Source organism: Hypanus sabinus, chromosome 23, assembly GCF_030144855.1.
Source record: "Hypanus sabinus isolate sHypSab1 chromosome 23, sHypSab1.hap1, whole genome shotgun sequence".
Taxonomy (NCBI): domain Eukaryota; kingdom Metazoa; phylum Chordata; class Chondrichthyes; order Myliobatiformes; family Dasyatidae; genus Hypanus; species Hypanus sabinus.
In genome coordinates, this window is record NC_082728.1 from 27,758,811 (window position 1) to 27,775,411 (window position 16,601).

Sequence of the window (16,601 nt, forward strand, 5' to 3'; positions counted from 1 at the left end):
TCTTTTCAGCCCTTGTCTGAATGTTGATTATGCAATGTTCGGAGAGAAGCAGCTTCATTCTCTGGGGAGTTATGAATGGAATGGATTACTGCAGAGTCTTTGGGAAATGCTGTTTTGAGGCAGGGATGGCCACTGGGGAAGCACCTGAAAATGCTTGGGTGCAGGACACAGTCTTCCAAAACACCTGAGCGATGTCCTGGGATGATGCAAACCATCAGGCTCCTGAACCAGCAGGGATAACTTCACTCACTTCAACAGTGAACTGATTCCACAACCCTTGGGCTCACTTTCAAGGATTCTACAACTCAGTTTTATCGATTTATTTGCAGAACTGTGCAAAAGTCTTGGGCACATATATATAACTAAGGTGCTAAGACCTTTGCATAGTACTCCAGTGATTTTATGTATTGCACTGCACTATTAAAAAAAATACAGATTTCATGACATATATGTTTGATGATAACCCTGATTCTGATATGGCTCCCTATAGTGGGCTGAGAGTGGGAAGGGGGCCGGGAGAGGGGAGTCATGGTTGGGAAAAGGGGGTAGAGAGAAGGGAGGGAGTGGGAAGCAACAGAGAGATATTCTGAAATGATCAATAAATCAGTTGTTTGGAATCAGATGTCCTTGCCTCGTGTCTCAGGGATTGTTGTGTCTGCACCCTGTGCCAACCCCCACACCCCTGGCACTCCTTCTTTGTCACCTGTCCCACACCCCTCTTGTGGTGCCCCATCCTCACCATTCCCAACATCCTTTGCTTTTGCCAGATTTACAAACTCGCTCTTCATTCCAGGTTGACAAATACAGTATTGTGCACAAGTCTGTGCACACTACTGATATATATGCACTTAAGACTTTTGCATAGTACTGTATGTATTTGCACAGTTGATCCTCTTTTGCACAATGGTTGCTTGTCAGTGTTTGTGTGTAGTTTTTCATTGATTCCACTGTATTTCTTTGTTCTACTGTGAATGCCTGCAAGAAAATGAATCTCAGGGTAGTACACATACTTTTATAATAAACTTACATTGAATTTGAACTTTCACTAAGGTGACGCCCTCAATAAATGTGCTTCTGCCTCATGATGACTCAAATTTCAAACATTAGTTTGCTGTGCACTACTGCTGAATTTATGCACCAGAGGCTCATTTATTCCCCAAAAGTATTTTAATTTACAACCACATAAATTTTTCTCCAGCTACACTGAATCTGTTCTGCAAAAAAGAAGCTTGCAGTTTTTCATTCTCTGTGAAGATGGCACAAACCTCTTTATATCCATGGAAGTACTTTGTGAAATGCAATTGTTGGTCACGGTGCAGGAAGCCCTGTGGATAATTTGTGCACAGCACACTCCTACCAAATATAGGTCCTCTGTATAATTGTGATGTTGAGTGAGGTATTGATAATGGTCAGCCCAGCATGAAGAGCTTCCCTGCTCTTCACTGAGCTTGTGCTGTGAGATTTTTTATATCCACCTGAGAGCAGGTTGGGTCTCAGTGAATCAGCTTTAAATGGGATTTCATTTGGAATATTTCTACCAACGTACAATAAGTGACGCAGAGCTCACCAGAGCTGCAGAAAAAAAAATTTCATATGATGATCATAGATTTTATTTTACATTTAGAGATGTGAAATCTTATTGAGTTGCTTTGTATAATGTGATGTGAAATTCCAGCCATTAGTTCTACTAGAATATTAGGTTATTGAGAGAATATGAATTTGCAGAATATTTTGATTACAAATGTAAAATATTACAATATAATTTCAAAAATATTGTAATTAATTCTTAAAATGCATTGAATCAAGTCAAATTTTAGAAATGTTGTGTTTTCCTTTCTGTGTTTATAACGTCTTGTTGTATCTGTTTCATGACCAATATCATTAAGAAAGTCAGCATGGACACTCTGCAGGAATCAATCCTTTCTCAAATATCAGAATAGCAATAAACCCAGAGATGATTAGGCTTCACTTCAAACAATCTTTAGGGACAACTTTAGATCATTGTTGTTTTTGTCAGTCTAAAAATTAATTGCATATTACTCAATGAGTCAACAAACAGCATCTCACTTTAACTTCTGCAATATCAGTGAACTTTCCAAGTCTTTTTCCCTATTAGGAAAACATTAAGTAAGCCGTAATCCTTATGTGAACAATAGGAACTGAGAATTGGAGGATCAACGCATTCTGTATTCTTTGTCACTGACAGACTATTTCCTATATAGGCTGAAGTGCACGCTATCATTAATTGGCTCCCTATTGTTGCAATTACGTAAATACATTCACATGCTATAGGATGCTCATAACAATGTTTCAGAACCTACTATTACATGATCAAAGATAATACCAAAGGCTTTTTCAAACACATAAAGTGTAAAAGAGAGGCGAAAGTAAATATTCGACTGTAAGAAGAGTACGCTGGAGAGGTACTAATGGGGGACAAGGAAATGGTGGACAAACTGATTAAGTATTTTGCATCAGTCTCCGCTGTGGAATACATTAACAATTCAAGAGTGTCAGGGGACCAAAATGAGTGCAGCTGCTAATACTATGAAGAAGGTTGTTGAGAAGTTGGAAGGTCTGAAGGTTGGACCAGACTGTATACACCTCAGGAAAGAGGGGGCTGAAGGGATTGTGGACGTGTTAGCATTGATTTTTCAAGAATAATTCCTGGCATGGTTCTGGAGGACTGGAAAATTGTAAATGTCACTTTACTCTTCAAAACTGGATGAAATTAAACAGATGAGGAGAATGGGCATGTAAGTGGCAGATGGAATACAGTGTCAAGAAGTGTTCTGTCATGCACTTCGGCAGAAGGAATACAAGCATAGACTATTTTCTAAACGGGCAGAAAATTCAAAAATACAATGTGCAATAGAACTTGGGAGTCCTTGTGAGGGATTCCCTAAAGGTTGCCTTGCAGATTGAGTCAGTGGTTAGGAAGAAAAAATGTTAGCATTTATTTCAAGAGGACTGAATATAAAGCCGGGGATGTAATGCTGAGGGTTTATAAGATACTGGGGAAGCATCACTTGGAGTATTTTGGACGACTTATCCACTAAAGAATGTGCTGACATGGGAGAAATTTCAACTGAGGTCCACGAGAATGATTCTGAGATTCTGTATTCACTGGAATTTAGAAGAATGAGGAAGGATCTCATTGAAACGTATTGAATGTTGAAAGGCCTCGATAGTGTGGGTGTGGAGAGGATGTTTCCTATAGTGGGGCAGTCTGAGACCAGAGGGCACAGTCTCAAAATAGAGGGTTGTCTGTTTAGAATGGAGATGAGGAGGAATTTCTTAAACCAGAGGGAGGTGAATCACTGTAATCCATTGCCGCAGGCAGCTGTGGAGGCAAGGTCATTGGATATAGTTAAGGCAGAGGTTGATAGGTTCTTGATTAGTCAGGCTGTGAAAGGTTATGAGAAGGCAGGAGAATGGGGTTGAAAGCCGTGATTCAGGAGGGCACGGAGCGACCACTCCCCGCTGAACATCGACGGCTCCTCGGTAGAGATCGTAAACAGCACCAAATTTCTTGGTGTTCACCTGACGGGGAATCTCACCTGGTCCCTCAACACCAGCTCCATAGCAAAGAAAGCCCAGCAGCGTCTCTACTTTCTGCGAAGGCTGAGGGAAGTCCATCTCCCACCCCCATCCTCATCACATTCTACAGGGGTTGTATTGAGAGCATCCTGAACAGCTTCATCACTGCCTGGTTCAGAAATTGCACCACCTCGGATCGCAAGACCCTGCAGCGTATAGTGAGGTCAGCTGAGAAGATCATTGGGGTCTCTCTTCCTGCCATCGTGGACATTTACACTACACGCTGCATCTGCGAAGCAAACAGCATTATGAAGGACCCCACACACCCCTCAAGGCACCGAAGCATTCGGGCTCTCACGACCAGACTATGTAACAGTTTCTTCCCCTAAGCTATCAGACTCCTCAATACCCAGAGCCTGGACTGTCACCTTACTGCCCTATTGTCTTGTTTATTATTATTGTATTGCCTGCACTGTTTTGTGCACGTTATGCAGTCCTGGGGAAGTCTGTAGTCTGGTGTAGTTTTTTTTTCTGTGTTGTTTTTTACGCAGTTCAGTCTAGTTTTTGTACTGTGTCATGTAATACAATGGTCCTGAAGAAACGTTGTCTCATTTTTACTTTGTACGGTACCAGCAGTTATGGTCGAAATGACAATAAAAGTGACTTGACTTGACTTGAAATGGTGGAGCAGACTTAATGACTGAATGGCCTAATTTTGCTCCTATACTTTCAAGATGTTTCTCACTTTAATGAAAGAGCCTATACTCTAGAGTCAAAGACTAATATATTGAATAGAAAGCTTCTATCAAGCACCATTCATAACTAACAGGTACTCTGACTTGTCCTGTTTCATCTTCTGAATCTGCTTACCTATATTTTGTTGGGTAAGGTACCTGATATGCCCCTCCCTTCCCATTCTTCAAAATATGTGCAGAAATGTTAAGTAATCTTATTTCTTTCTAAATATCGTTCTCCATGGTTACCATGTTATGTATTGACAAGTCATTCACCTTTGACCTTTCAGTGACAGGAGATTCATGGAATAACTTTATGTTGTGTTTTATTCTAAATGTGTCAATGTTGGACTGTGTGGCCTATTAAAGTTTCTAATGCTATCAAAATAATATTCAGAACAGTTGCTGTTGTTGAAGAAAGAAACAACCTTTATTAAGGATATTGTTAATTGAGTCACGTTAGAAGCTTACAGAATGACAGAAAAAGGAAGGCAGAGATCTAAACTACAGCTCTCTAATCAGCAGGTATCTACCAGAGCAGCAGCAGAGAGCAAGAAATTAGGAATCAACAGCATATAGACAGTTAAAAGCACATGAGGTTCTAATAGGATATTAAACAACATGCAGTTCCAGGACTGAGAGGGAAATTGAAGGAATAAGGGTTGAGCAAAGTTATCTTTAGAATTAAGCAAAATATTCTCCATGACAGATGGAATTGCAGACCGCATGTCTTGGAAAAATGATGATATTGTGCAGTTAATTGAGTGATAAGCTAAAGGCCAGGCAAAGCTAGGGTTCCTTAAGCCGAGAGGACATTAGAAATCCAAGTATGTGTCCTTGAACTGAAACTAGAAGATCAGAAACTCAGTGGCATAATAACCTTCTCAGGCCAGGACACGAAACAGTGCCAAGGGCTGATCAGTGGGATAATTCCACGGTTCACTAGGACACCACTGAGAGAAGATTTAGGCAAAAGGGGGGATGGGGGAAGGAAAAAAAAAGCCTCTAAGTCCTGAAACATCAGGCTGTTTTAAAATCTTTTACAACACAACCTGTTTCCAGTCTAGGACGGTGGAAGTCCTAAAAAGAGATTTTTGTTCTTTTTTGGAATTTTTATGTTTTATTTTTGCTCAACTCTTTGCCACTATTTTCTTGAGAGCTGTCAGTCCTTCTTGTTCCCATTGAAGGCAACATGAATGAATCAGTGCATAACAAAAATGCATTTGGACTGGGCAATAACACTGTTACTGTCCCAGAGGCATTCATGTTTGGTTCAATAGGAGGGAAGATCAGGATGTGTTATAATCTATTGCACAAGGGTGGCAGCTAAAGGGCTATTTACAAGTGGAATTATAAAAAGGAGGAGTTTGAGCGTACACATGGTATACAACGTACAATTCTTTTCCATATGGCAGTACTTGCGTACGTTCCACATCTTGTTTGCTGTAGGTGTGGCACAAGGTTCTGTATTCCCAGAATCCGGAGATGTCAGCTTCGGAGCCCTTCATTAAGTACAGTGCACCTGTGTCATGCCAGAGTCACTAGAAGATTAAGGAAAGAACTTGCACAATTTGGTTTGGTGACAGTTGTGATAAATACTTCAGACAACAGATCTTTATTAGATTGGAATAGCAATCTATCCCCAAAGTAACATGAAATCATTAATAATTCATCCTGTTTCAATGTTTCAATATTGGTGATGTATGTGTCTGTGTGTATATATATTTATATCTATACATTCTGTGTATATTTTTTCCACATAAGGGATAGGAATATGCATCAAAGAGACTTCTTTTAACCAGCTGCATCCAGTGGACCTTACTGAATATTTTTAAGTTACATCGAGGTTAAGTTCACATGGAAAACAGAGATCCACAAATGGTGCATCTCAGATCAAGTCCCTCTATATTTCTGAGCGAGATTACTTTTTCAGAACTTCTTGTGCTCTTCTTGAGTTACAGTAGTCAAAGCTGATTTGAAACTGACTGAATTCACTGTCCTTTAAGTTCCAAACAGCAAATTTATTTGAATCAGCACTTAGGTGCAACCTCACTGTACCTCCCAGCTACCATTAGACAAAAGAACAACACTATGCTGTTCCCAACACCAACTTCTGCCTGGGATTAATTGAACCCTAGACCTAAACATGAACAGACATTGTTTTAGCACACTACAATACATTGACCTCCATATACAGAGTTGTTATATATTATTTTTAATAATGTAACTAAAACCAGGACATAGTAACTGTAGACTTCTATATATAATCTTTGTAGATTTACTGGTTCATACATTCTAAAGACAACAGAGAAGTTGCCCTAGAAAGGGATTTTAGCTACCAAGGACAAATAAATTCATATTAAAAATTGCAAATTGCAAGTAAATTAGAGGGGTGTTTTGTAACCCCATTTTCATTGCAGTTGCCTTTGAACATTTTACAGCAAGTAGATATGACTGTAGTTTATCAAAGTGCTTAGCAAGGAAGTGTTTAAAGCAAACATATCTCAACATATTTATAGGAAATACATATACAGTAAACTTTTTTTTAAAAAATAGCTTGAAGATGTAAATGGAATGCCAGTAAGGAAAGACTAATATCATAGACCCTAGTAGACTTATTATATTAGACTAACTCTATTAACAAGAATGATGAATTTCTGTACAAATCTGTTCCAATAAAACTATTTTTGTCCCATAATGAGAAAGGGAAAAACAAGCTTACAACAGAAATTTCAGTTACCTTTCTTTGTCATTTTTTTATTTGTAGCCTTTGTTATTTGCCACATTTCTGAAAAGGTCAATTAACTTTGGTGAATTTGACAAATTAAATCACACACTAGGATGCTTTTACTTCTTGTGATGTTATAAAGGCAAACTTTATTGTTTGCTATGACACCATGGGGCAGTAATTTTATATTATACAGATATAATGTTGATGTATGTGAAAGGGATCAGGATGAATGGTATCTTGATCAGTGGACTGAACTGTTAACATAGTTAATATTTGAGCAATTAGGCAAGATTTTCCTTATATTTCATTGCCCTCAAGTAAACACCTTGCAAGTATGAGCAGGTACTTTCCCAAAATTTGCAAATGTTTTCAGATGATCAAATTATTAATAGGTCTAGTTATGGTCGGATAATGGTACAATTACAGCTTTTTAAATGAAAATATGGACTCCAAAATGTGACACAACATATGCCAACAGTCAGCCATCTGATTTGATACTTTCTCCATGAATAAGGACACATGGAATATGCTCTTGCCACACAACTCTGATCAACCACTTAAGGTCAATTACTCAACTTAATACCAGATTTCTCTAACTATATTTTACTTGGCTTTAGGTTCATAATTTAAAAACACTGTTGAGATTTTTTTTTTCTGTTTGGGATATCCAAATAATGAAATTGATTAGAAGTGTTGAAATTTGGGTTAGTTACTAATTGTGCTGTTGATGTTGGAGAGTGTGATCTTTAGTTAGACATGACTTCTCTCTACATCAGATTCAGAAGAGTTGGTTTGAAGACTGATAGTTTAACATGGGAATTCCTTGTGAACTAATTTTATCTCATGTCATGCATTGTTAAAAGAGCAAGAAGAATGCACAATCATCCCGCAAATCTGAAAGTTGATTAAAAAATGCGTAGCCAATCAATCATTACATGTGGTATCATTACAGATGCACATGATTTGCTTTGGATATTTGCTGAGTAATTTTAATTTTGTCTCACCTGTGGCTGGCACTGTTGCTTACAGAAACACATCAGAGATTTTCCCAATTGCTTCAGTCACTGCTGTGAGTCGCTCACGAAGGACCTAAGGTCAGCTCACTGGGCCTTGCGTCATTGTGATGGGGACTCATATCCATTGAAACTGAAGCTGGATTTTTGAAACATTTGTGGTGGGGGTATGGAGTTCTACTCATTCCACAGGATCATCTGTCCACTCCTCCAATAGTCATAGTATGATGACTATATGATGACTAATAGTATGATCACAAACTTCGGGCTTGTGTGCCCTGTCTGCATGTAAATCTAAATGTGTGTGTATATATATAGGTAGCATTGAGCAGCATATATGTGATAGCCATGATTATGATGCACTGCATTGTGTGCACAAAAATGAAGAATCTGGGCATAAACATTCTTAACATTGGGATTACTTTAAACTTCTAGCTATAGTGTAAATCTAATGTATTGCTTTCCTGTTATACCCTCACTTAATTCTCCTTTCCTGAGTGAGTTGCATAAGAGGCAGCAAATTCAATATTGCCTATCTTACAGTATTGGTAACGATCAAAACACAGAAAGATAAGACAATAATAGTGTAACTCTGAGCACCATCCATATAAAGACATGTGGGTATAGACACATTGCTTCAAAAATGGGTATTGATATGTTAGAGAAAAAAATGAAAACTGAAAGTGTGGCAAGAGCAGAAGAAAGATCAGCAGAGCTGCTGCCGAAGCCCATTGAGTCTTGGCCTCAATATAAGCCACTGGCACTGATCTTGAAATAAAAGCTGGAAAAATAAGTTTAATTCAGCAATAGAATTATACTACATTTAAAAATATATGGAAGAGCAAATCCTAAGTGTGGAGTAAATTTGTCAGAGATAATTTTAAAAGGTAATTAAAAATCCTGTTGATTGTTTTCCTGGTTTTAATTCCCCCCATCCCCCACAAGCACACTTTGATGCTATCAAGTGGAATTTACAGCTACCAAATATATTCTACAGCACACAATTCACATAATATTTCATAAGTAAACATTTATAAAGATGATAGCTATTTACTCTTTGCCAAAAAGTATAAACAGTGCCTTTTTAAAGCTATTTTGCTTTTTTTTGTATTATAAAAATGATTCATGGAATACTTATGTGCACATATTGAAAGTGTATAAAAGGATGATTACGTTTCTTACTAAGTCTGTTCCTACTTATTTTTATCTGTGTATATGAAGACAATCATATGCTACTAATCATAATAAATACTCAGTTTTAAATACTTGAGTCAGATTAACCTATAATATGCCATATTGCAATGGTTTTTGGAATATATTTTAACAGAATATATTTTGGCAGTAAAAAAAAGTAAATTCAAAACCCAAAATAAACTACACACAAATTTTAGAAATCTGTGCGGCAAGCAAAATACAATATATACTAGAACAGCTCCTTAATACTGATTATGCTGCCTTCATCTGACTACAAAACCTACACAGCATTCAGAACAGACTCCACTCCTGCAAATCCTCAGAGATGTCAGATCTTGATAACATTACACAAAACAAAATAAAACGTGATTCCAATTTTTTGGTTCATTCACGCAGTCACAATCTCATTTCGTATTTAATAATCTAATCTCTTTACACAATTCACATTTTAGGAACCCTCCTTGGAGACAATAAATGATTAAAAATATATAAAAAACCTGTACTGGAAAAGGTTGGGATGTTTGCTACTCCAGAGAGACCTCGCAGAACTATTTTTTAATATAAAAAACAATACTTAAGACTAAGGGATATAAAATTCCAAATATGAAAGACCTGTTTCTAGCCTTCTTCCTATTTGAAATATGATTTTTTAACGTAATTGTTATGGCCATAATGTTAATCGCTTTAAAAGAAACAATATGTAGCTAATTTCTTTTCCAAGTGTTTTATCCACTACTTTTTAATAAACATGCCTGTTACTAATGTTTGAAGTCTCGACTTAAGGTGATAAAGTGCTTATAAGGCAGATGCCTTCCATTTAGTAAATTGCAGTTGCATTGAATTTTTATAAGTTAGGCATTAATATTTGCATAATTGCTTGCTGTGAATAAGGGCCCAAAACTTCTGATCTTTAAAATTCATGTCTAACAATCCCCCTGTGTTAGCTCAGCTGAGCGAATCATATAATTACCTAATGTAAAGGATTGTATTATATATTTTACTGTATTATTATGTTAGCATATTAGAAACTTTTATGCATAATTTGAATTCCTTTAAAATAGTTAACTATTCTGAAATATTAAAGTAAAAGAATTACATTTCTTTTGAGTTGTTTTTAACCAGCAACTGAACGAACTTCAATTGCTGCGGATGGCCATTTTATTAAATTTTGCTATTAGCAACTCCAGAATGATCTGAGGAAATGTGATGACAATTAATGAGGTGATAGCTTAGGAGACATATATGGTGCTTTGAAGTAAATGAGGTTGGTTTTAATTGTAAAGCAGTGAGGAAAAGAGGAATGGAATGCACAACAAGTGGCAAAGCTGGGCTTGAGAGCAATGTTTCTTCCTGATCAGGCTACATTGTTCAAAATACCCTTTAAGCCCTGTGAAGATCTTTTCAGAAATGATTATGTCAGTGACGTGCCCCTGAAGTTGACTTTTATCTGTTTCCGCTCCCCTTGGTAACAGAGTGTTGCCTTTTGACTTCAAGTGGAACATAGCTGCAACACAGAAAGCCAATACTATCATTGAGTTGGGATTCCTCTCTAAACTTGCTCAATACGGTGAGAAATGTTTACCCTATGCCCCCACAGAAGAGGATTAAATGAAAATTTCACAATGTCAACTGGAGGTTTTCTTTTGTTCAAGGAGTGTATAGTATTTTGCCTTTTGATTTATAATGAGAATCTATCCTTGCACTGTAGCTGTAGTTAAAGAAGTTAGACTGGAGCTGTCTACAAGAATAAACTGTTTCCTTTCTCTATCAATCAAATGAGATGCAAAAATGAATACAATGGAAGGCTTTAAAAAGGCTCACTTCACAGAATTATGGTTATGAGGGGCATGTTTCAATCACTGCTCTGGTTGACACTTCAATCCACCAGCCACAAGTGATGAGTTTTGTCAGGATTCTTGCACTGGCTAGCTTTTAGGTGCTGATCATGTAATGATCTGCAGTGGGATTAGATGAGGAAAGATTAAATGTTGTGCAGTTTTTATCTTTCTGACTACCACCTTAGAGCTGCTCGGCTCATTTCATACAAACTCGTCTTCATTTAATTTAATTTAACATCAACCATCCTGCAAATCTGACAGTCACTTAAAAAAAAGGGGGGGGGGGGGAAATTTGGCCTAGATCCAGAGAGATTTCTGGTTGGTGCAAATCTGCGAAATTGGCATAGCTGCCAATTTCAAAAGAAAACAATGCAGCTGTCCAGTCTTTTTTTTCTGTTGTTTTTAAGTTTACACATCAGAAATTTTCTTCAAAGTATATTATACTGAGCAAAACTCAAGAAAAATTTGCAGTAACCACAGATAAAACATGTAATAAACACAAAAAAAACATCTGAGGTAAAAATATCATGTTAACCAAGAGAGCGTCAGCACAAAACATTTCTGCATGTCGTGCCGAACCCCCCACAGTTTCTGAGAAGACGTTTCTAGCCCTGCTGGGTTTTAGTGTGTCTCTGAGTTTCTCTTGCTAGTACGGGGTGAAGCGACTGTACCCTCCTCTGTACAGGCTAGCCTGCAACATCAAAGATGAAAAAAAAATCAAATAAATATTTTTTAATGTACGAAATGCTACAACAAAAACAAGCCACAAATCTAATTAAGAGAATGAAGGGAGAAAAATCATCTTAATTAATGAAAGCTTTTAGCTAGCAGCTGCTCCGGAGATATGCAAGATTTGAAACCACACGCACGCCACCTCGGCAAATTTAAATCATTTGTCTAAACGAAGGCATTGCGCTGATGAAACTCAAGGGAGTGGCAGCTTTTTTTTCCCCTCTCTCTCTGCAAAACAGTTACAGAGGGCTTTGCTGCAATCACCATTCATTAATCTTAATGTTTTCCTTTTTTTTTGTTGAGGCTTTCAAAATGGAAAATTGAATTTTTTTTTTCATCTGTGATGTTGGCTGCAAAGCTAGCTAAAAACCACGTGCATTGGTAAAAGTATCCGCTAGATTGACTGTGAGAACTGAGATAGAGGAGGAGAGACAGAGGAAGAGACACACTTACAGAGAAAGGAAACAGCGGGAAAGAGAAGCAGCCTATATGTATATGAATTTACCCCTGACATTGATGGTAACTGTGCAAAAAAATATAAAGCCTAATCCCTAGGTCTTCATACACTGATCAGCTAAATATATCTGTATATCTCCTTATTATTTAAAAATACCTTACATTTTAATTAATTCCCTAGTTGCCTTCTCTTCCAATGTGGCCTGCTTACTGATGTACTGGGTATTCGGGGCCCTCACTTCCAGCATAGCTCACCTATCAATGGCACAGTTTCAGGTTGGAACTGAAAATTTTGAGTGCTTTATATTTTTGCCTTGCTGTGGTGAGCAGTCCCACTTGACTTTCAATTGAAAGAACTCATCACTGACAAGTAGGCTGAATGGAGAGTTCACCCATTATTTCATAAAGATATCTTCAAAAAAAAATTCATATCAGAATTTTTCCCGTTCTAAACTTAATTGCTGAAAATCTATATTATGAACATAGTACCTTGAGAAGAATGATGATTTGCACCTAAATATGATAAGTAATGAGAAGTGAAATGAATAAGTATGCAGAAAAATATTCCAAACCAAAAGTTGCTAAATTTAGAGCAATTATACCTGTAGTTTAGGAGAAGCCATTTTGCCCACTCAAAAGTTTAGTAAATAAAACTATTTTCTGTTAGTGCTCTTGCTTCTTCTATGACATCATCAAATATTGTGTTGTTAGGAGAGAGGTGTTGGTTAGGTCAGCTGTGAGGGATATTGCCTAGGTGGGGACAGTGAACTTTCACCTCTCACATGCACTAGTGAAACAGTAGAAATAAGTGACCAGCCATAGTTTGCAGAATCAATTTAATTCATTTCTGACCTTCATGTTTCATTTGAACATGAAGCAGAACCAAGTCATGCGACAGCAATGTTAAATCCAAATAAATGCCATAATCGCTTGTATTTGGGTTTTGTGCATTTGTATGTTTCCATGTACTAAAGACCCTGAATGGTTGATCACGTGAGGTTATGTAGCTCACCTGTTCCCCTGGTAAAAGAATGAAGATTCTTCTTGGTGGCAACAACTCTAGTTTCCAAATCTATACACACAGTTTTGAATTATATCACTGGAGATCCAACCTGCCTAGATATTTGCATGCATTTCACTTCTGCAAGCGCAGCATTCTGAGATATTCAGTATTCTACTTTTCATCCAGTATAAGCAATTGCTTGCTGTTTTATCTGGGCAGAGAGCTTGGAATTCAATGGGATTTGTGGGACTTCCCCATAGCCTAAAGACAAAGGGCCAAATTAACCCATAAAAACAACTGAACTGTCATGTCACGAAATCCAGAGTTCTTCAAATTTGACTTTGTTGGACTTAAAAGCAAAACTGATCCAAACCGGAGAAAGTTCAGATTGGATTTTGGTTTGATTTAATCCGTTTGGATTTTGGGTTCAGTTCAATGCTTTTTCCCTACCTGGTAAGCCAACCAAGGACTGGCATTGACGGCATTCCTGGAGATATCTCTGAGATGAACCGTCCCACTCTCTCTAACGAGGAGGATGCCATGGTTGCAGGAAGTTAACATGGGGGAGGAAAGAAAACGGGGGAAAATGAGTGGGGAACAAGAGATTCTCTAATTGGACATGTTGAAATTACAAGACAAAGCAGGCAGGAGCTAAGCAACTTTCTGCTACTAATGATTAATAGAAATAATATAGAGAAGATCATTCAATGATGTCAGAGACGAGAGAGGACCAAGTTTAAGTTAGCTAGTCTTTTAGCAGCTAGCAGATTGTTTAGTACCAGATTTCTCCCAAACTACATAATTTTTGGGTGCATCAGAATGTCTTATAATTACCTTTTTGCATCAAATCAATAGCTCTTAAGAGTTTACAAAGCTATTACTAGAAAAGCCTAGGCACAAGTTCCTCTTTCAGGTTTAATATTTCACTTTCATGATTTTGTTGCATTCTTTTACCTATGTTTAAATCTGTGTGTTGTTTTGCTTCATGTGCGGTCTTTTAAAGTGTGGGATACATTATCTGTCACCCCACTGCACTAGAATAGCATCTGTTGAAATGGCACCTTTGTCATGGGATATGAATAGCTTTCTCATGACATAAAAAAAATTCTTAACTGCTATCGGTATGTAAATGTTTCAACGTAATTATATTTAACATTTGAATAAATGTAACACTAGTTTATGAATCTATATTATGATTACCTGGTTGGTATAAACAAAACACACATTGGGCGTCAGTGAGGGGATGTAGTTTCTCCCAGTGCTTTCCTGTGTATATCTCTGCGGATAAACGTAGATATGTGACTTGGGCATCCTTTATGAAACAGATCTACAGATAGACAACGGCAGCCATTTTACCAGCAGAGATTTGTTTTTGCTTTTATCTGTAGGTTTGGTTCATATGTGTTTAGAGTCATGGACATCTATGGGCACACTACTATACTCTAGTAACTCTTACAGAAACCAATGGCATCTTCAGTCTAAAAGAGAAGAAGGGCTCCACAAACATGTGCTAAAGTGTGTTTCTCCTCGGTTTAAGGTTGAAGCAGTTTTAATTAAAGAGCTTGAGTTTTAGGGATGGTGTTTTACATAAGATTAAGGCTGGATTTAAAATTTGAAGAGGTTCAGCTCTTTGTGCACAGAGGTTCTTACACTGCAATAAAAGTACAGCCTGCTGTATGTGCCCCTCTAAGTGTGTGCCTATGTGGGGATTTACGTGCAAAGACACACGCTCACAGAGTACACGCCTGTGTTTTGTTATCAATGCAGAACGCCAATCTTGACAGTAAGAGGGGTTATTAATGCTTACCATGGTGCCAACGCTGTACGTTGCAGCTGGTGCAATCGTGTGGTGGTACGGGTCAGCAGCTGCATAGACTCTGCCATAACTGGAAAACAAGGAGACATACTTTCAGTTTAAATCCAGCTGAAGAGTCACCAATTAACTTGTTTTGGATAAGCTGAGAGTAGGACAAGGTGCTGCCATTTTGGTAACACTATGCTCACTTAAATATGATAACATATTTAGAGAGTCAGCCTATGACAGGGTTTTACAATCTACTTACAAGCTGCTACTTTTTGAAGGTTGAAGTAAAAGTATGAGTAAAATATTTCAAAGTATTTTTGTCAGGTAGAAGTAAAAGCAAAAACTCTTTAGACGCAGCAGTTAGTATTTGGCATTGTACCCTAACTCTAAGTACCCAGTAGTTAAAAATTACATACAGCTCAGATACATTGCTTGGCTATCTCCTCTATTGAAAACATGCAACAGTTCTGAACAAGATCTGTTCTTTTCTAAATTCAAAGCGTAGTTATTTTGTTTGTTAATTGGCTTCATATATAATCATAATATTTCTTGAGTAAGAATTTTACCACAGAGCTCCAAGCATTGCAATAATACAGTAATCAAATTCAAGTGGCTAAGTATCAACTTCCTACTAGAGGGCACTCCAGTGCAGAATTAGCAACTGAAGATTATTCCATGAGTGCCATCACTGGACGGTTTCTCATTGCGCTCACTAATCTTCTGCTACTTCAACTAAAAGTAGTTGGTATATAAGCTACATTCTCAAAAAGTGCCACATCTTTCAGAAACCTGATTCTTTCAATGGTATAATAATTTTAAAACAGGTTAAAATTGTCAAGAATCACACACATACACGCACGCACGCACGCACGCACACACACAGACACACACACACACACACACACACACACATACACACTTTCTCCTCAGTGGTTGCATGATCAAACTTAATAGGATTTGTTGTGAGAAAGAGATGCCTTCACATCCATCTACACCATAGACATTTCAGGCACAAATACTTGGCTAATAATTGCTTGCACAGCGAATCCAATTTGTGTCACTATTGCATTAGGGTTTGAGTGAGTGATTGTTTCAAGGGGACTTTGAACAGTTAGACATGAGAATTTGGTCATTCCTATGGCATTACACTTTGTAAGCTCTGGTAGAAACAATGCAAAGTCCATTTCACTTTATATCTAACCTAGTCATTGCCATACATAATAATCTCAAACATGATCAACTCTAATGAAACCAGGAAAAACTTTTTCAGGCAATTACAGGAAAGAAGAAACAAAGCCTTGCAGTTGCTAAGATGCCATTATAAATCATTGAACTGGTCCAGCATGAGTAAGAGCAGAAAATGTGATGATCGAGCGTAGAGTCAAGCTGGTGTATTTAGTTACTTATTGAGATATAGTGCAGAATAGACTCCTCCGGCCCCTCAGGTTGCACCAACCAGCAATCCTCTGATTTAATTCTGGCCTAATCATGGGACAAGTTAGAATGACCAATCAACCTACCAACTGGCACTTCTTTGGACTGTGGGAGGAAATCAG

The 16,601-nt window shown here is 37.6% G+C and overlaps 1 protein-coding gene across 15 annotated transcripts in view; it reads right to left on the minus strand.

Moving 5' to 3' along the window:
• Window positions 1-4,680: 4,680 nt before the first annotated feature.
• The window catches only part of rbfox3a (RNA binding fox-1 homolog 3a), a 653,715-nt gene continuing 641,794 nt past the window's right edge, over window positions 4,681-16,601 (minus strand). For 7 of the 15 annotated variants that reach the window (XM_059948617.1, XM_059948624.1, XM_059948625.1 and 4 more), the window contains 4 exons: window positions 15,049-15,127; window positions 14,442-14,519; window positions 13,692-13,764; window positions 4,681-5,815 (listed from right to left, as the gene is read on the minus strand). In XM_059948617.1, coding sequence (XP_059804600.1) covers window positions 5,802-5,815; window positions 13,692-13,764; window positions 14,442-14,519; window positions 15,049-15,127 — 244 coding nt within the window. In that variant the 3' untranslated portion in view covers window positions 4,681-5,801. The other 8 variants (XM_059948627.1, XM_059948626.1, XM_059948615.1 and 5 more) reach the window with 7 other exon arrangements.